The sequence below is a fragment of the Pseudorca crassidens genome, chromosome 16, assembly GCF_039906515.1.
Source record: "Pseudorca crassidens isolate mPseCra1 chromosome 16, mPseCra1.hap1, whole genome shotgun sequence".
Classification (NCBI taxonomy): domain Eukaryota; kingdom Metazoa; phylum Chordata; class Mammalia; order Artiodactyla; family Delphinidae; genus Pseudorca; species Pseudorca crassidens.
The window spans coordinates 22,370,678-22,392,572 of NC_090311.1; the positions used below are offsets into that span (position 1 = coordinate 22,370,678).

General features: G+C 41.3%; 1 protein-coding gene across 5 annotated transcripts in view; it reads left to right on the forward strand.

Annotated features, from left to right (window-relative positions):
- SORCS1 (sortilin related VPS10 domain containing receptor 1) overlaps window positions 1-21,895 on the forward strand; it is a 660,265-nt gene that overhangs the window by 522,463 nt on the left and 115,907 nt on the right. For all 5 annotated transcript variants that reach the window (XM_067709470.1, XM_067709467.1, XM_067709469.1 and 2 more), the window contains 3 exons: window positions 656-745; window positions 8,152-8,331; window positions 18,548-18,694. In XM_067709470.1, the coding sequence (XP_067565571.1) occupies window positions 656-745; window positions 8,152-8,331; window positions 18,548-18,694 (417 nt within the window). The remainder of the gene's footprint in view (window positions 1-655; window positions 746-8,151; window positions 8,332-18,547; window positions 18,695-21,895) is intronic.

A 21,895-nucleotide genomic window follows, 5' to 3' on the forward strand; every position in this document is an offset into this window, starting at 1 on the left:
ACCACAGCACTTTTCACCCTCCCTCAGACTCACAGGGTTCTTTGGGCTGTACATTCTGGGCAGACCTGGGGGAGGTAGCTCACCATTTGTTCTCTTCTGGGAGGTTGAGGTCTAGAATGATTTTGAACCATGATCCTGGCTTGGATTTTCGTCTAACACATCAGCAGCACTGCTGTGTGTGGGACATGCTCACAGCCAGCAGTGTGACTGCACAGAACTGGAATTCAGTGCCGAGATGGGCGCTCCTGTTCTGCCACCTTGTGACCTGGACCATTCCCTTCTCATCTGGCACAGGGACCTGTTTGTGTGGTCAAAGTCTTGGGGCTAGATGGCTGGGCTGCTGAGGGACACAGATCCAATATACCCTAAGGCTTGTATTATTTAAAAAAAAAAATTGCTAAAAATGTCTCCTGACTTCTGCACCGCAGGGCAAATTGAAGAATTGTATTTTTGTGCAGTGGGTTCACTTTGGGCCTCTGAAATCACATACACTGTCTAAGTTGTTTTTGAACTGAATGCCAATTCTTTACACTGGCCCACAATACTCACTTACGCTGTTGTGTTGGCAGCTACCCCCTTGCATTCAGGGGCTGTCCTTCTGTGACCTGTAACTGTCGTAGTAGCTCTTCTTACACCCTTTATGTTTACGCTCCAGCTGACATCAGGAGGACGGCCACACTACTACGTTTCCTACCGAAGGAATGCGTTTGCCCAAATGAAGCTGCCCAAATATGCTTTGCCCAAGGTACGGCCTGAATCAATTTCTCTATTTCAGTGTCTACTCTTTTTCCCAAGGACTCTTTCAGTCTCTCGTAGTTATTTATTTCTTTTCATCCCCCATCTCTGTTTCTCAAGTTCACTTCTTTACTTTCCTTTTTGCCAACCTCCTTATCCTTCTTTCTCTCTTAGTGGTCCATCCCTCCCTCCCCCACCTCTCTCTCTCTCTCTTTCTAATTCTTTGGAATTCTTGCTGTAGGAGCATCTGAGTAAATTGATAACTGACGTGCTTTTGCTTTTCAAGTGGGATGTATTGGTTTTCTAGTAGGACAGAAACTATGCTTTGGATACACAGTATATCAGTGCAACAGGTATGATACATATCTATATACCATTTTGTTGTTATTAATCATGGAGAGGTGATGCGGCGATGTAGCGTCCGACATTTGCTTTCTTTCCCAGTGGAACTTACGAGACTGGTTTTCTTTAGGGTTCGGAGACACAGCTAATTTTTTAGACTTTCCCAAAGACATAGTCCTTTAAAAAGAGTGGCAGAAAAAAGTTAAAGACTCCCAACCGCTAACATCCCCAGACTCTCTCTCCACAAACACTGAAGAACTGCGTTAATATGGAGCGCCACCTAGTGGAAGTGAAACTGACTTGGGAGCTCAAAGCTGTGGATTTGAGGTCTTGCTGCCACTGTGATGTATTTTAAGTAGCCAGAAATTGTTAATGTATTGTGCCTTTTTTTTTCTAGCAACAACCACTGACATGTGAGTGTTTTTATTTTTAAATTTTTTATTGAAGTATAGTTGATTTACAGTATTATATTAGCTTCAGGTATACAACATAGTGAGTCAATATTTTTATAGATTACAAAATAGTGGTTATATTTTCCTGTGCTGTGCAATATATCCTTGTTGCTTATTTATTTTATACATAATAGTTTATATCTCTTAATCCCATACCTCTATCTAGCTGCTCCACCCTTCCCTTTGCCCACGGGTAACCACTAGTTTGTTCTCTATATCTGTGAGTCTGTTTTTTTTTTTAATATACATTCATTTGTTTTACTTTTTAGATTCCACATATAAGCTATAACATAGAGGATTTGTCTTTCTCTTTCTGACTTATTTCACTAAGCATAATACTCCGTAGGTCCATCCATGTTGTCACAAAAGGCAAGATTTCATTCATTTTTATGGCTAATATTCCATCACACACACACACACACATACACACACACATCTTCTTTTTCCATTCATCTGCTAAAGGCACTTTGGTTGCCTCCATATCTTGGCAATTGTAAATAATACTGCTATGAACATTCAGATGCATTTATCTTTTTGAATTAGTGTTTTTGTTTTCTTTGGCTATATACCCAGCAGTGGAATTGCTGGATCATATAGTAGTTCTATGTTTAGTTATTTGAGGAAATGCCATACTGTTTTCAACAGTGACTGCACCAATTTACATTCCCACCAACAGTGTAGGAGGCTTCTCTTTTCTCTATATCCTCCCGAACATTTGTTATTTGTAGACTTTTTGATGATGGCCATTCTGACAGGTGTGCCTTGATCAACAGAACAAGGGAGATGTGTGTGGCTGTAAGAAGGGGACTGTGTAGGTTTAAACATAGCTCAGCTTTGAAACCTTTGGTTGAACAAAGAACATAAATAACTGCTTTTTCAATTGTGTTTTCATGACTCTTCGTCTTGTATTTTTATCCATGACTTTGTAGTTTGCTATCTTGGACCAACATCAGCTACCTGCCCAGGGAATCAGTGATAGATATAGCACAAGGGCGCTGCAGGTCTCCTCTCCCAGGAGAGACAGTGGCTTCTCCAGGCAGAATTCTCGTCCTTGGCCATCACTCTGCCCCTAACCCTAGCATAGTGAAAAGTGAGCTGTAAACGTCAGCCCATTAGAGATAATAACACACATTAAATTACACTATTAACTGCAAAGAACTATTTCCGTATTAGTAGTTATTTTTTTCAGCTGCTAAGAGATTGATGACAGTGGTAATTGCCCAGAACTATATGCCTATGCCTGTGTATGTTTAACTGCTCCTTGCTCTTGATTTGGCCTAAAACATTTTCCAAAAAGACAAACACAGCATTGGAGTTGTGCCTTAGATGAGAATTGGGTAAAGTCAGTATGTAAAAGAAAAATGGAGTGTTGTTAAAATTACCCTTGATAATCTTTTAGGGAGGTCCATGAGGGAGATGATCATGTTACCTTGGTAAGTCTAACAGAGCTGGTGGTTGTTTTGCTTTGTTTTGTTGTTTTGTTTTTTTTCACTTGAGCACTGAAATAAATTGCTGTCTTTGACCAATAAATGGAGGAGTTGGCTTGCAAGATTTTCACCTTTAAAAACAAGAACATACTCAATGCAGTGAGACGCTCCTGTTCAAGAGACATGTGGGAATTGGGACCACATCAGGAAACAGCAGTTTCGAGCCACTCATCTCATGCTTCCTTACTCTTGGGAATATACTTTTTGAGTGGAATAAGTTTCAGCCAAACCAGATGCTTCTTGCTGCAGATTTGAGGCTAGAACTTGAGTCTCCTGACTCCCAAACTGGCATTCCTTGTATTACACTTTTCTACTCTCTAAATAAATTAATAGATTCTATTACTAAAAGGGAGCAGCACCCACCCCAAATTTTTCGTTGTAGTACACTTTTCTACTCTCTAAATAAATTAATAGATTCTATTACTAAAAGGGAGCAGCACGCAAATTTTTATATACTGAGGAGCATCCAGAGAAAAAGTCCCATTGATCTGTGCAGCCTCAGAATGGTATTTTAGAACAAAGAAACCACTTGGCCCCTTGGCTGGAGTGTTGGGAAACACATACTGTGCGTTGCTTGTTCATAGCCATCACGCCAATCACTGTTGACAGCTGCCCCCAGTGGCATCTTGCCAATCTGGAAGGAAGAGTTTTAGTCTGAGCCTGAATTGGCTGTCTGGCCCCTCCCACACTCTCCCAGATGAGCAGGTTCCATTAGTCAGCCTCATCTGAGGTCCAAGGGTAGAATGGGGTGATTAATTTAGCTTGTCCCCAGAAAAATCGGAACCACTACAGCGAATGAATGTACTATTTGGTCCAAGTGGGTGTTTATTATTTAAGGCAATGAGATGCCTCATTACAATCCCATTACACCTTCAAAGAGAAGCCCCAGCCTGGGTGGAGTGATCCATGGCAAAGATGCATTATTTCAGGACCCTCTATCAAAGCAGGGCTGCTGCAGCTGGAAAGGAACAAAGCTTCGTGCTCACCAAAGGAACTGAGACAAACCTGCACTTACATGCTCAAATTTTCTTTAATCATCCCCTGCCATTGTTTCAACTCTTGAAAGACTGAGGTTACCCTGAGCTGTATTAAAAAAAATTAATATAATGGTAAAGATGACCAGAGAGGGAGGTGGGGAGATTTTAGTATTGCTGTTACCATTAAGAGTGTGAGGCCCTCCAGACAGGGAGACCTAGTGACAGTTTTCCTCCCTTACCGTACTTGGAGCTCATTCTGAGCTACTCAAGTGAGATAAATGAGGCAACACATATGAAAGTGCTTTGAGCATTTTGGAGGACAGATACACTATAAAAGTAAGGTAATATTAGTATGGATCTAGTTGTCTGTGTTGGAGAAGATCGATGTGAACTGGGGTGGGTGATGAAAAGGCTGCTTGATTCACAGCGAGAGACCCTAATTCCAGACCTAGATCTGTCATTCCCCTGCTTTGAACGTTGGGCTGGTTTGTCAATTTCTCTCTTTTTTTTTTTTTTAAATTTTTAAAATACAGAGCTTAGATTCACAATAATATTTTCTCAAACTCATTACTCAATAAAATGCCCTTAGAGATGCTTCGCGAAAATTTGGTTCTATGATTGTGAGTTTAAAAAAAGAAAGAAACTCCATTCCATGCTCCTTGCCTAGAGACTAACAGAAGCTCGCTGATACGTTAAAGGCTCTAGGATGTCCTGTGAGCAAGAAAGCTGTATAGTTAGCATGAATCAAAACGTTTTACAAAAGGATCCATGCAAAAAAAAAAATCTATTAAAATCGAACAATAGTGGTGTCCTATGGAACAGATGTTGGGAAGTGCTGTAGAACATCTCAGAGTTCACTTCTTGGTCTAAAATTTTGTATCTCAGTATAAGCTTTCTACATAAAGTGCCATTTTGGGTGAAATAACATATTTTTCTGATACAGGCGCGTGTAGGCACGAAGAGAAAGGAAAGATGGCATTTAAATATGTCAGACGTTTCAGTTACAGTATTTAAGACCAACCTAGTTTTTAAATTTTTTTTTTATTTTTACATCTTTATTGGAGTATAATTGCTTTACAATGGTGTGTTAGTTTCTGCTTTATAACAAAGTGAATCAGTTATACATATGTTTCCATGTCTCTTCCCTCTTGCGTCTCCCTCCCTCCCACCCTCCCTATCCCACCCCTCCAGGCGGTCACAAAGCACGGAGCTGATCTCCCTGTGCTATGCGGCTGCTTCCCACTAGCGATCTACCTTACGTTTGGTAGTGTATATATGTCCATGCCTCTCTCTTACTTTGTCCCAGCTCACCCTTCCCCCTCCCCATATCCTCAAGGTTTGTAAACAGTGTCTTCAGTGTAATTAGATTATATAGAGAGAGAGATCTGCCCTTGGCCCTTATCTAGCCATGGCCATTTAATCTGTTTTTGCTCTGTTACTTGTTCTCTAAGTGACGTAAGTACTTGATGCGTTTGTGTTTTGCATTCTACACCAACCAAGGAGAAGTGTGAGTGGGCCGCGGCAGTATGGATGGTTTACTCTGGCCCCTAGGGTTATTTAATGGGTCCAAAGGCACAGTTATGCAGGGACCAGGTTACTGAAATATTTAAACTTGAATTCAGGGATGAAGCTACATCCTGCTAACAAGGAAGGAAACATGAATTGGGAGTAGTTGTTTAAGGGTTCTGAATGGTAGGGTAAGGACTTTGATCTTTGTCCTGTAGGAAATGGGGGGCCATAGAAGGTTTGGCCCTCAGTGGATGGATGGCCTTTGGAGTAGTTTCCACAGTTAATTCCCTCGATTAGAAAGAAACAAAACACTTGGATGAACCACTTTTTGTTAAGTGTATTAGTTAGCACCCTAATATTTGCAATGAACAGAAAGGCCAAATCAACCTCGCTTAATCAAAGGGGATTTAGGGTTTGCTTAACAGAAGATAGCTAGCATGTATGGAGCAGATGCTAACACCAGGCACTGTGGTTAAATGCTTAACACTTACTAACTGATTTAATCCTCACAACTCCACGAAGGGCATACTGTTATCTCTGGTTTGCAGGTGGAAATCCTGAGGCACAAAGTTCCGTTCGCACAGCTGAATGACAGAGCTGGGATTTGAACTCAAGTAGTTTTCTTTCAAAGACCATTCTTTTCATCATTTTGCTCTACTGTCCTCTCTAACTAAACAAGTTTACGGGTGGGCAGGCTCCTTAGATATCCACATTCAGAGACCCAAAGACTATCATAGAATTTGGACCATCTCTCTCCACCTTTTGAGCCTATTTTTCCGAGATTGGCTTATCCTCTGCCTCCAAGCTATGTCTCCATCAGATCTAGACTTTATTTTTATTCCAACTGCTTACAAACGAACAGTAGAAAATAACTTTTTTCTCTCTAATAATTCCAGTCATTCTCGCATCATGTCTTATTGCCATCACTGATCCAATCACTGTCATCAGGAAAACGGAATTTTCTGAATGCTAGGCCTACAAGATCACTTCTGGTGCCGAGGGTGGGAGAAAGTAGCAAAGACTGAGCACAGGGGGGAAATTTGTCTGAGAAGCATGAGGATGTTTTTTCAAAGAACATCAAGCTACAGTTGCCAGAAGAAATGTACATAGGCGTTGGGCTGATATAAGATGTGACCAACTTTTATACCAAACCTTAGTTTGCGTTATCAACCAAATTGAATTCACGGGCAGGATTCATTTTTGGCCTCCCCACTTTTTTTATAAAAACGTTATCAAACTCTAGAGTATGGCAGTAAGGCCTGAGAAGGTGTCAGGAATACAAAACCCTTTGGATAAGGACTTCTTCCTTCCGGAATCATATGAGTTCACTGTGGTCAGTTTTCAACAGGAATGAGAGACTTGCTCCTCTAAGTCTAAAGCAGAGTTGAAGCTGAATTGCTGATTGATTGAGAGAACGTGGGCATATATTACAATGGGAAACTTTGAAGTTAGGTAGAATTTTCCGGCCCTGGAGTTGTTGCCAAGGAAGATTGACAGACATCCTGAAGCTTTTCAAGGAGAGTGGATGATCCCTCTGGGAGGATCTGAGCCCTGAGCTACACAAAGGCCAAGAATCTTTCCAGGTTGTTCTTTTACCTTTAGCCGTATACATAATTCTGTTTTTGTTTTGCTTTTTGGTTTTTGAATGTGATACCAATGTGTACCACCTTGGGCGAAGGGGGGAAGGCTGCCGAGAGCAATGAGTGGGATCTCCTGAAGGAGACAGCAGGCCTTGGTCTGAGACATCAAGCCTTGGTCTATGTCAGCCTCTCCCTGAACACCCACTCCTCTGGAGTTCTGAATGGGGAGAGAAGGGATTTGGAATCCCCACCCCAGGGACATCTGCTCACTGCCTCCACATTATGTCTGCCTTGTTTCTATCTTCCAGGACAACCGGAGTCTGAAAACGTCATCATTTACGCAGACTGTTTTTCCCTGTTTTATTTAAGGTTTCCTGGGGAACTTCTCAGGGTACAGGTTTTGATAAGCTAAGTCCTTGGACACTCATTAACCTGAAGATTAGTGCTCTGGGAGTCTCACGTGAACATTTTTCCTCCGGAACCTCTAGGGGTTGCTGAGCCTTAGGGAAGTGCTTCTTAAACATTAATGTGCATATTAATCATCCATGGATCTTATTAAAATACAGATTTCTATTTGATAGGTGAGGCCTGAGGTTCTCACAAACTTCCAGGTGATGTCCATGCTGCTGGTCCCTGGACCACAGTGAGAGATGCAAAGCTTGTCTGTTTTCTCTTTGCCCCTCGTATTTGCCCCAAATATGCCTTCTGAACATGTACTGTGTTTGTGCTTGGCAAATTTATCAGGATGCCTGATTCTCCAAAATCATACATATTTGAGAAATTATCCTTCAAATTATCTAATGAGGTAATTAAATTGTAACTGAGCTACCAAGCATCTCCCTGTCCTATTTTCTGATGACCTTACTGCCTAACCTCATGAATGACAAAGGAAATATGTGACCAACACTTAACTATTACGTCACAAATATGCTATAGGAAAATCTCTGTCCTCCCTCACAGTACCTATGAGCCTATTCTGGTATTCTTCATCAGACTCCACTCTGTGGACACGTGCCAGGTGCACTTATAAAACTCTTTTTCCTGTTTCCTTCCCTGCGTCTTTCCTCAGGACATGCATGTCATCAGCACTGATGAGAACCAAGTGTTCGCAGCGGTCCAAGAATGGAACCAAAACGACACATACAACCTTTACATCTCAGACACCCGTGGTGTCTACTTCACTCTGGCCTTGGAGAATGTCCAGAGCAGCAGAGGCCCTGAGGGCAACGTCATGATCGACCTCTATGAGGTATGTCACGAGGCACGTGTGGTCCTGAGCCACTGCAGCGCTGGGACTGGCAGTTGAAGTCCGCAAGTCGGCCGTTTCCTCGATCATTTTAATAACTAGTTCCTTATGTGGCCTCATTCCATGGGGGAGAGGGAGGCGGGGTTGCAGAACATTTTTATTGGTTAATTTGCAATCCACAAAACAGCTCTGGGAGGGATTCTTTTTTTTTTTAATTTTTAAAAATTTTTTTAAATTTTTTATTTTTTAACATCTTTATTGGAGTATAATTGCTTTACAGTGGTGTGTTAGTTTCTGCTGTATAACAAAGTGAATCAGTTATACATATACATATGTTCCTATATCTCTTCCCTCTTGCGTCTCCCTCCCTCCCACCCTCCCTATCCCACCCCTCTAGGTGGTCACAAGGCACTGAGCGGAGCTGATCTCCCTGTGCTATGCGGCTGCTTCCCACTAGCTATCAGTTTTACATTTGGTAGTGTATATACGTCCATGCCACTCTCTCACTTTGTCCCAGCTTACCTTTCCCCATCCCCATAAAACAAATACCGCATGCTAACACATATATATGGAATCTAAGAAAAAAAAAAAAGGTCATGAAGAACCTAGGGGTAAGATGGGAATAAAGACACAGACCTACTAGAGAATGGGAGGGATTCTTTGTTGACCAAGTCCACAGGCCATGAAGCCCCAGAGGGCTTGGAAAGTATCTAGGGAAGCAGTCAAACAATTAAAGGGTTTGAATAAGAGTGAGCCTAGTGTGAAATTTGAAAATACTCTTGAGGGGCTAATAGGGCGTCAGGGGTGGAGCAAAGAGGCGATGGCAGTACTCCCTTACATCTCTCTGAAGAAAGAACTAAGAGGATGTCTTTGCATTGCATCAGAAGACACTCCCTTGTCAAATTCTTTTCCCATTTAGGTCATTACAGAATACTGAGAGAGTTCCCTGTGCTATACAGTAGGTCCTCGTTGGTTATCCATTTTAAAGATAGCCGTTTGCACATGTCAATCCCAAACTCCCAGTCTATCCCTCTTATATGTATAACTGCATCACTTTGCTGTACAGCTGAAATTAACATAACATTGTTAATCAACTATACTACAATATAAAATAAAATTTAAAAAAATGATTACAGCCAAATACTGGAAAAAAAAAAAAAAAGACACTCCCTTGTACTTGACGACCTTTCTGACGTGTGAGCTAAGATCAATACGTCTTTCTTTTCCTAAAGAGGGGTGAAGAGGAGAAACAAAAAGCAGAGTTTACTAGATTTCCCTAAGGGAACTCTGACCCTTTGTTTCTCAGAATGACCAGCTTCAAAATAAAATCATATGTTGGATCAGTTAGCTTTTATGACAAACACCAACACTTTAACGGCCATTTAAAGCACAGTCAGGTGAAAAGAAAGCTGCTATCTGGGGATGGATTTTAGCCATTTGTCAGTCTTATGCTATGAAGGATTTATAATAGGATATAATGAGCCATTATGAAACATATTCAGAATTTGGGAAGTGCAATCATACACATATTCGATCTGAAAAAGAATTATAAAACTTATTCAAATACGTTCAGTCATAATGATGTCATCATTTGGTGAAGGATAAGTTCAGAGAGTAGAGGTTGTTTGTGTAATGAGAAGTAAGGGAATCATATCCAGTATGTCAAAGAAAGAAACCAATTTCACTTAAGAAATTTAAACCTATTATTAGAATTCCTTTTAATGCTATCTATATACCTTCATCTTTAGGAGTTCTTGGGAATTTTCTTCTAGTATCTAAACTTCTCTGTGTGTATAAAGGCATGTTAACAAACTATATGCCCATTTCGGAGCTCAAGTATTTGTGATGGAAATTATGGTAGACTAGCATAGGACGTACTTTTTGTGTATATATTTAGAAAAATACCCTGCAAATTTTTTATACATTCACAAGTTTCTTCCACTTCATTTCCTGCCCATGTTCCAGATAAATATAGTATCATATATCTCAGCCTCAAACTGAACATATATTCTGGAAAACATTTACATATTCTGGTGATTTACCTTCAAATTCATGTAGGGTAAAATTCTGATTTAGGGTGTAAATTTTAGAGTCAGGCTGGCTGGGTTTAAATCCTGGCCATGCCACGTGTATATATTCTTGAGATAAATCCAACAACTTCTGAGCCTCAGTTTTCTTGTTTAAAACAAGAGAATAAACATGGTACCTCCTTGATAGGATTTCTCTGAAGATGAAATAAGCTAATCTTCTTAAAGTACCATGAGCAGTGCCTGAAATACAATACTCAACAAATTATAGATAGTATAATTGATATTATGTTCCAGTGAGTTTAAGCCCCAGAACAATGTTCTGGTCTTAAAATCTACCCACATTGTTTAAATGTCCAAAGTATTTCCACCATTTTGGATCTCTGCTTCTTTCCATATTGTAATTAGCAGGGCCATATGACATCCTTTATCACCAAAGCTGTCTTCTTATAAACAAATGTAAATTGCAACATTTCTTTCCTCTTTTGTAAATGTGTTATAAACATTTAAACTTTACGCGTGTTGTTTTGAAATACCATGTGTTTTCTTGCCTTGTTCCAGCATTTACAGTGGAAATATCTTGCTCTGAGAGTATGAAGTCTAATCAGCTGTCCCACATTAATCATCCAGTTTGCTCCCCTGGTCTCGGCTCTGTCCCTGCTCTCCTGAAAACATTTGATTTTCACGTTGCATTTTTCCTTCCTGATTATCTTCTCCCCTCTTTTCAAGTCAGTGTGGAATAATTTCTCTGGATAATTTTTTTTTCTGCCAAAATAGAGACCATTTAAATTAGTCCCTTGATTATGGAAAAGATGACAAATTTGAACAAGAATGACTTTGTCATTTCCTGTTATTTGCAACTGTTTTCATGAATGGTTTTCTGAAATCAAAAATAGCTAACAGGTAGGGAGTGAGAAGAGGACATAGAATGACCTCTGGACACGACAAACCATTTTTTGGTAATCTTTATGTTTTCCCTTTGTGTGTCTCTTGAGGTTGACTATCTGTTGGGAAACTGCTGGCTCTTACTATCATCACTTTGAACAGCGGTGTAACTGCATTATGTAAAGGTGTCCTGCATCCTGGGGCCGGGGAAGAAGAGTCTTTGTTTTATTAGCCTGGCAGTTCACAGCAACTTGAATTGAAATTGATGTGATCAGAATGGCAGTGCCATATCTGCTGATTACCTAGGTAGAAAGAATATTGGCTGACACAGAACCTGGCACAAAATGTTCCTTAAATCTGATTGTTCTGCTTAGCAGGAAGCTGAAAGCCATCCAGCCTGAATTTCCCAGTAGAATTGCAATGAATGATGAGTGGTTAGAGATAAATGAAAAGTAAGAAAATCTATAGATGAATTAATAAGGAGGAGAGATGAGCAATACGCAAGGTGAGGGTGACAGAGTATACACAGAGTTCACATCTGCTCACATGTGGGGGTGACTGAGAAGGATGGCATTTATCCTTTGCTTCTACATGCCAACTGCCTGCTGTTCTTATGTGCTCTTTGTACTGTGTTAGCAGAGGCGAACCGTGTAATGTGTGACTGTATGAGTCTGTGTATCGAGCATGTGTATTGTTGGTGAGTCTTTGTGGGAAATGCAGAGGGAGACACAGTTCTCATTAAAATCAGTCATCTCATTCACTCACTCCTTGCAACCTTACGACAAATGTGGTTCTCTCTACGTTAGAACTGTATGTGTCTATGTGATGAGGTAGGGAAATGTTGGGGACAAAGTGTTGGAGGCCCATCTTACATGATTTAGTTATCGAAATACCAGAATTTCCCCTCAGTGTGAGTTGACCATTGGCCATGGACCCCATTCAAAAGAGTCGAGACACGTGAGCCAGGAAAGTAGGCTGCAGAGAAAAAAATGCTAGAGAGTGATTTTTGTTGCTGCAAGATCATACTAAGTAGATGATATTTGGGGTACCATTATGTGCCAGGCACTTTATAAAGAACCTTTCATAATTATCTCATTCAGTCTGTATGTTCACTTTATGACACAGGGACTATAATCACACCCATTTATAGGAAAATGGAGTCAGAGAGAATGCGATCATTTTTATAAGATTACAGAGCTAGTAAGTGGCAGAATTAGGATCTGAACCCTAATATGCAAACTCTTAGGTAGAAACCATTATGTGTGTCCAGAAAGATCAGTATTTAGGCTTGTATTTGATTGTGGCTGAGTAATAACCCTAAGATAGAAGCACACTAAAGAGCGGGATAAATAGTATTAGACTTGACCTAGCTATAGAGGAAACCAGACCGGAAGAAGAAAATGGTCTGAGGAAAAGCCGGCATAAACAGGATCAGCAGATGATCGCTGTGGACCTCTTCGCCATCTTCTGAACCAAGTCCTGAGCCTGCAGTTATAGGTGAATTCAGGCCGTGTTATCCTGTGGCTCCCAATTTTGTCTGGTGGATATATTTGCGCAAGAGAATCCTAGAAATGAGTGTCCCCAAATTCTGTCATTCCTGAATAGCATAAATTCTCCAGTGGCACCACGTGGGATGGGTCACAGAAGACAGCGTGCCTGATGGTGGCCGGAGCAAAAGAGATGTGCTGAGAGTGTCTGAGATGTGTGATTCCTAGTGTATTCCTCTGGTGTGGTGATGAGAGTGGATCTGACAGCTTTGGACAATATCCTCCCTCCTCTTGGAAGGAGGTATCAATTAATGATGATGAAGAGCCCTTTGGCTTAATGGACAACGACAGTTCACCCCAGCCAAGCGAAAGGGTTGTGTTGGGAATGAAGTCACCTGGCTGACAAATTCAGAAGGCACAGAATGTATGAGTGAGGCACAGTGAGCTGCATGAAAGACGCCACCAATGACTGATGCATGTTCTGTTACACACATAATGTCTTCTGTGCATTATGAATACCTTCTCTTTAAGAGAGAAGGCTCCATAGTTCTGATGACATAGCTTACACCTTGATTCCTGGGAAAAGACTACCTCTTACAGTCCAGCTTAAGAGATAGGGAGGAAAAATGCTCTCCCACCCAGGACATAGTTATTACAGGACATAGAATATACCATCTAATTATTCAAGGCTACTCTTTCCCTGGGTAGGTGAGGCTGCCTGACCAAGGCCACAGGGAAGGAAAGAACACTTAGACCTTTTTGGCAATGGGTTCCCTGATGTCAGAGGCACTCCTGACCCCTGATGAGTATGTATCTCTCCTGGCTGGGATCCTCTCTTTAGAACAGAAAAATATCCTATCTCCAAAGCCCAAAGAAATCATCGTGGTGAATATGTTCTCTTTCTTGCCATTGTTGTTGATTCATATTTTTATTCTCTTCAAATTTTGACACTTCAGATTTGTACTTAAAGTCTGAGACAGAGAGGGTGGGAGGCATCAGCTCCCAATCAGCATCGGAGGCAGAAATAAGCAAAAACCCCTGTGTAAGATCTTCCCAACTTAACCTCTGTGCAGAACATATGGAAGATCAGGACTGGAGAGTACCCTCTAGAGGTGAATATTAAAAAACAAAGAAGATATCTGGGGTTCATTCTTTAAATCACCAAAGAAATCCAAGTCTCAGCACCTAGCACATTCTGACTCTTAAAAAAAAACCCTGCTGCATGACTGTAAAGTTACTTAGACATTCTAGGTGCTGTATTTCCAGTGCTTAGAACGCATGATAAGTGATAGATATTCAAAAAATATTAATTGAACAACTATTGAGTACATGTACTAAAGAATGAATGAAAGGCCGCTTCCTATAATGTCCATATATGATATTTCTCTTAGGAAGCTCTAGGATGAGAAAGAAGTTTGAAGAACTAGTACTGCCAAAGGGTTAAGTGCTTGGGCTCTGAGATAGACAGACTGGTGTGGAGTCCATTGCTAAGGTTCTCCAGGGAATGACCTTAGGCAAGGGACTGACGCCATCCAGACTTTGGTTCTTGCATGTGTGAAATGAGGATGTATCGAGTCTACCACTTAGATTGATGTGCTTAGGCTTGCAAAGCCTTTCATGTAGTGTCTGACATTTCTTAAATACTCAATAAGTTTGGGGCACTATTGTTGTTCGGTCTTCTAATGCAGAATTCTACCTATTTCATTAAAAACGAAGAAAAAGGACTTCTTGTACAAAGTGACTTTTCAGTTATTAATTTTAATGAGGGAATATGGTGGATTGAATGATAAATCAAAAGTTATACTCAAGTGGGAGACAGTGATGTGAGAGATGACAAGAGAATCTATGAAGAATTAACATGTGGTAAGGAGTGTTAGGAGTGCAAGAGACATTTCCAGGAAGACTGATGCCCTCGAGAAGCTTACCTGGTTGTTGAGAGCAAAGATGTAGGTACCATCTATACAAATTGGAGGACAGAGAAGAAGAGCTGGGGACAGTCAGGATGAAAAAGAGGTCCTGGTTTCTGGAGAAAGGCTTACTGAGCTGGGCCTTGAAGGATAGATAGGGAGAGGCATGTTGGGATGCTGTCTAAGAGAGTGGGAAACATGATCAAAGAAAGTAAGAGGAGAGAAGGGAAGGTAGCATTTTGAGGCTGTCACCCTGGGGAATGGTCAGTGTACTGTTGTACTTTATGTTGGCTTGAGGTTTGAGCTGTAACACTTCATATTTTAAAATCTAATCAAAATGTTATTTTGGCTTATATGATATTAGAGAATAAGAAATAATTACTAATACCTTTGAAACTTCTGGTATCAAATTCCCCTGTATGAGAGGCAAAGAAAGAAAAGTGGCTTCTTAACACACTCGGCATCTTTGTGCAGAATTCAGAAAGGTAGAAAAGCTAATAACAGCTCTTTCCCTGAAGGGAGACAAACTCCCAACAGTGAGATGTATCATCCTCATAGGAATATGTTCCTTAGAACTCTGTGTCTATGTGAAGGCATGTCTTCCAGTAGGAATAGTAGTTTTCCTCCCACCCCCCACCCCATCCCACCATGGTCCCACCGGAGTCTACATGCTGTGGATGCAGAAGGAGGTTGTCTGGCAACAGAAACATGTCCCTCATCCTCAGCAGAAGCCCAGACCTTACACACACACACACACACACACACACACACACACATTAATATACATATGCATACATGTACACACAAGTACACACACATTCCACATTTTGGGCACTAATACTGCTCCCTTGGTATGCAAAGTTCTACAGTAAGAGGGTAGAGGTTCTAGAGACATATGATGAGACCTCACAATAGGCAAGCACCGAGACACATAGATAGACTTCTCAGGCTCAGGGAGAAGGAACCTTGAATGGCACAAAGCCCTAAGAGCAAGCAGGGGTGACCATCTTTGCAGACCAGGCCAAAGAAGCCAAAACAAATAAGTAATAGATAGATAGATAGATAGATAGATAGATAGGTAGACAGACACCTCAAGTGGGATTTTCACAGGTTAAGTGCCTTGACAACAAGAGGAAAATAAGAAGACACTCTCTAGGTCTGTACCCTATTGTGACACATTCCCTCAGCTTTGCCAAGTTTCTATTCCTCAAGATAAACCTGAAGCCCAGGCTGCCAGCGATGAATTACAAAGCACAGGCTGTCTGCTCAAGTTGCATTTGATAATGCCATGCAGTCGGGGGCCAATAAATTCACCGCTTCTGCAGATCAAATGCACCAGCTTCCTTTTTTTTTAAAAAAATAAATTTATTTATTTATTTTTGGTTGAGTTGGGTCTTCATTGCTGCGTGTGGGCTTTCTCTAGTTGCGGCGAGCGGGGGCTACTCTTCGTTGCAGTGCACAGTTTTCTCACTGCGGTGGCTTCTCTTGTTGTGGAGCACAGACTGTAGGCACGCCGGCTTCAGTAGTTGTGGCACGTGGGCTTCACTAGTTGTGGCATGAGGGCTCAGTAGTTGTGGCTCGTGGGCTCTAGAGCGCAGGCTCAGTAGTTGTGGCACATGGGCTTAGTTGCTTCGCAGCTTGTGGGATCTTCCCGGACCAGGGATCGAACCCGTGTTCCCTGCATTGGCAGGTGGATTCTTAACCACTGTGCCATCAGGGAAGTCCCAAATGCACCAGCTCCTAAACATGCACAGCCCTGCTCTGACACCCGTGCCAAAAGAGAGACAGGGCAGGGAGGGAAATGGGGAAGGGAACTACCGGGATGGGTAATATTTTTATCCATTCTCTACGTCTTGTAAACTTCTAGAGTGTTGCATGGTTATGACAGTGTCATTTCTCTTGTTTGGGACTGCTGTGGAGGGAAGACAGGTATGACTGCAGGAAAATTCTGATTTATGAAATTGAATCTTTAAAGAATTGGCAGTTTAGTCATTTAAATATGTAACAGCCTCTCGAACATATGTGAAACCAGCATGAGCTTCCCTGGTACGTAGTCCTTATGGAGCTGAAATAGTGAATAACTATCAATAAATATTATTTGTAATTAACATATCGTTATTGGGAGGTAGAGTACTTCTGGAAATTTACATCTTCCACATTCACGGGGGATCCGCAATGCATAAGAAAGTGTTCTGGCTACTGTTACTGGCCCCAAATGAGGCTTGTTTTCCTAAGTAGTTCACAGTATTCCGCCCAGAAACTCGTTTATACCATTTATTTGCTTAACAGATTTGTTGTTCCAAAGGAGTACAAAGTTGGCTCAACTCTAAATGATCCCAGATGCCAAAACAGCAGGTACAAACTAATGAGGTTTGTGTCAAAAGCAAAGGCAAAATGTGCATGTTCTGTTGATCGAAGCCCAGCCTCTTTGAATTGACAGTCAGAGCTGTATTTGTTGAAAGAATGTTGGAAGTCCAACAGATTTGGGTGTGAACTCCAACTCTCTGTTATCTTAAGCAATTAAAATTTCCTTATGCCTTGGTTTCCTCATCTATAGAATCGGGATAATAGCTGTTATGCAGGTTTATAGTGAATATTGGAGGTTTTGCATATAAAGTACTAGGTATAGTGGTTCATATGTGACAAGGACTGATACCATGGTTTCATCCTTCTGCTTAAAAATTTTCATATTATAATATAAAGGGGCTGAGTTAAGTTAAATGGGTTCAAATATGCTTGCTAGCTTATTCACTTACTCCGTCTGTGCTCCAGAAAGACACTTAATCTAAGTTTCCGTTCCCTCATCCTCAAATGAGGCTGATGGTAAGTATATCTCCTGGCTTTTGTGAGCATTAAATAGGATAACCTTTGCATAGTGTTGAAATGCACTTGTCAACACATTTCAGACCCTTTTTTCACTGCCCTCAAGTTTTCCTGGGTTGTCATAATTTCAAGCAGAGACAAATATATTTAAATGTGTTTCTTAAGTTCTAAAACGCATGAAAAACATGACACAATTAATGATTTGCTACTGCACAGTTTGGCAACTTCTCAATTGTTACCTCTTTCCTAAGGTATAAACAAGAGAGAAGGCAATCATATTTTCAGAGCCAAATAATTAATAAGGACTGTTTATAGTAGGAACAATAGTGTTACAGAAGTGGAGGAGGGATTATTTGACAATTCAGGGAAACCACTGCTTCTTTAAGTTTAAAAGCTGTTCTCTTTTGCTCAATGTATTTTGGTAGCTTAATAGAGAGATCTTTTACAGAAAAAGAAGAGTAACAGTAATTGGATCCTGAGTTTTAACTGACCTCTTTTAATTGCCCAAGGCTGTAGATAGTGCAGTGATTTAGTCATTAAGGGCAGGGGCTGTGAAGCCACAGAGCTCTGGGTTAAAATCTCTGATGCACCACTTACTATCTGTATAACATTAGGCATTGTGACCTTGGGCAAGTCACTTTACCTGAGTGAGCCTTAGTTTCCTCATTTGTGAAACAGAGTAAGTGAGACTTGTCCAGAAGGACCATTATAAGAATTAAGTGAGATAGAGTATTTAAGACTATGAGTGCTATGCCTAAAATAAAAGTAACCCCTATTTATTTATCATTTGTCAAACACAGAACCAACAGCATTAGAGTTTATCTGTAGGCAACAGTAAGCTACTACCAACCTACCTTAGGGGAGATAAGAAGCCTCTATCAAATTTGCATTAAGACCCTCATACCACAAGGGGCACGGGTCTGTTGTCTTCTGTCCCAGGGGGTCATTATACACAAGCATGACCCTCACCCTCTTTCCTCCAAGACAAGTGCTCACAGCTGAATTTGACAGTCTTTTTTTTTTTTTTAAGTAAAACAAATAGATTTCTTCTTAAATTGATGTATTTTTCAGCCATGTCGATTTTTCCCAGGTAGCAGGGATAAAGGGAATGTTCTTGGCTAACAAGAAGATTGACAACCAAGTGAAGACTTTCATCACGTACAACAAAGGCAGAGACTGGCATTTGCTGCAGGCCCCGGACACGGACCTAAGGGGGGACCCTGTGCACTGCTTGCTGGTGAGTCTCCGTATTGGGGCAAAATGTCCCACACGGTGAGGGCTGGAGATGGAGGTTCAACAAGCAGAGGAACATATTTCCAGGGCTTCTTGCTCAGCTGATGAACAGAAGGGGACAGGGAAGGGTGTGAAGGCAGTGTGTAGAAAAGAAGCATAGCTCTGCCTCTTGTGATTGGACCAAAGTGATAAGAGAACATGAGTAAGTTTCTTGCTCATTTTAAGGATGTTCAGTTGATGCCCAATTTCTGATGAGAACCTCATATTGTAGTTTAAGGGAGAGTAGGATAGTTTCCATCTATGGTGGGGAAACGTACCCTTACTTTCCTGGGAATAACCTGTTTTGGATCTAATGATACATAAATTTAGCTGTAGAATTGATGAACTGAATGCAGAATTGTGTAGGTGTATTTTCCAGTGGAGATGTTTATTCATATTTTCAGAGGAATTTATGCCTCAAACCAAGGTAAGAACCACTGATTTAAATCCTTAATCAGTACTCTTTATAATATGTTCCATTCATTTATGTCATTGTATCAAGTTGGTGTTAGTAAATAATGGCCTGTGGGGCAAATCTGGCCCACTGCTTGTTTCTTTAAATAAAGTTTTATTGGAATGTAGTCATGCTTATTCATTTATATATTGTCTATGGCTGCTTTTGCTCTACAATGGCAGACTTGACTAGTCATGACAGAAACTGTACGGTCCACCAATAAGATATTTATTACCTGGCCCTTAAAAACAAAAGTTTGTTGACCCCTGCTTTGAAGTATGGCTTTTTAAAAATTGTCTAACATTTGGGCAATAGGTAGATCAGATCAATGTATTTGTGTATTTGATTATATGATGGTATCCAAGAGAGGGATCAAAAATGGGTCTTGCCTTCAAGGAGTTTGCTGTCTACCTGAGGGGGAATAGATTAATGAGTGAAAGATTATAAGGTCACATCTCACTCCTCTTAGTAGTTCTGGGGCCTGCCCTGTACTTGACACATGAATAGTTACGAGTGAATGAAGAAGGAGGGGAAGAAGAGATTACTTGTAAAACAAAGCATCATTAAATGCTAATTTCTAGAAAACAATTCCAAAGTTGTATTTAAAAGCCTGAAAAGGAGAGACCAGTCTGTAAAGCTAGAAGAGACACCTCTTAGTTTTAGTAAGAAGGGCTTGATTTATATCAATATTCCCACCCGTCATACAATCTCAACTTTAATGTTTTGCACACTCAGCGTGGTTCCTTCTGTCCCATGAAGTCTGAGCAGTCACTCTGCAGGTGCATCTCCTACAGCTGTAGGCGGGTCACCCTCCCAGTCGAGAAGATGCCAGCAGCCATAGCTTGACCTTATTAGTTGCAGAGGATATCGCAGTTGTCACCACGCATCAGGGGAAGCAGTTTGAAGTTCAGCCTCCCACTCAGCTTCTATCCTTATTACTGGCAACTTACGGAGGTGGAGTGTGGGGGAAAGCCATTTGTTAGAGTAAGTACACAAATCCAGTTGCAGAGTAAGTAAATGTAACAGTCACTTACTGAATGCCTACTCTATACACGACATGCTTCAGTAGCCTTTTAAAGACATGCCCACCTTCCTCCTTCAGCAGTTCCACACTGGAGCGATGTGGTATTTGAGCCAAAGATGCACGAGATGCACCAGTGTCTTAACGTGGTCCTCCATCCCATCACGTGTTTTGGTGATTGAACGTCCATGAGCGAGAATTGACCATATCACCTGAAGAGGCTTTCCTGGGTGCTCTGGCATCATAAATGGACCATTAGAAATGCCTCTTACACAGAGCACTTTGGGAGGTGTTCTTGGCTCCACCCCCAGCCCAGCGTTAGGAAGTCTTGCTGCTGTGCCTCTGAATTATAAGTGCAGTATCAGCTCACATCCCCATCTCGGCTGGGACCATCCTAATATAAGCCACCATCATTCTTCCCTTCCCCTTTCCTTCATGGGAACAGTGACAGGCTGTTCCTCCTGTCTCTACCTGGCAATCTCGTCTCTCCATAGCAGCCAATGCAACCTTTTTTTTAATCCAACTTTACTGAGTTGAAACATGCATACCTAAAAAGTACGCATTTTTAAGAGTTCAGTGATAAATCTTGACAAATGTATAGACCCGTTACCACAGTCAAGACAGAACATTTTCATCACCTAAAACATTGCTTTGTGCCTCTCCACAGGCACTATCCACACCCTTGGCCCCTAGACAGCCTCTGATCTGCTTTCTTTCCTGAGAGATTAGATTGCTCTTTTCTAAAATTTTATGTAAATGGTATCAACCTGAGCTTTAGAAATCAGAGCATGTCCCTCCTACACTTAACCTTCTAATGACTTTCTAATTCAGGTGGAATGAAATTCAGATACTTAACATGGCCTGCAAGATTCCACAAGGTCTGGCCCCTGTCCGTTTCTCCTGCCTGGTCTCCAGACTTTCCTTCCTTCCTTCCTTCCGTATAGGCCACAGTGGGGGAGAAGGGCGCACCTTTCCATACCATTAGCTCACCGCCCTCGTTTGTGTCCCAGGCTCTGCATTTGCTGTTATATCTCTTAAAATGCCCCTCTCCTAGTGTGTTTTTTCCTTGGCATTCAGACCTTTGCTTGATTACCTTCATCTCGGAGAGCTTCCTCGAGCATTCTCTGAAGTTGCACTTGGTCCAGTCTTTTTTATTCGTGACCTTCCTCACTCTCTTAAATCAGCACATGCATTTGGTGACTTGCTTGTCCACCTTCCCCCACGCACTGTGAGCTCCATGAGCGTAGGGACTGTGGCTGTCTTTTTGGTCATTCCAAAGAACTAGCTCAAGAATCATACTTGACACATGGTAGGTGCTCAACACATCTATTGTTGAGGGTGTTGTCTTTGAAGCAGACACGCCAGGGATAATAGACGTTTGAGTTTCATATTTGGACTTTAGTGGGAGCCTTTCCTTGCCATTCATAGTCACACTGAAAGATTTGTCATAATATCCACCTTCTGAAGCTCATGGGCATCAGTTGACCCCAAAGTTAACCAGATTAGTAGGTTCGTTAAGATTGAGGAAAGATGAATTAATGAGACATGGATGTATGGTACCCAAGAGTCTTTTGACCTTCCTCCCCCATTAACCCTGTTGTTTAATGTAGTTTTAATCTGAGCTTTAGAAAACAGCAGTAGGGTGAGGAGAGGAAAAATGAAAGAAGGAAGGGGAAACCACAATAATTTTA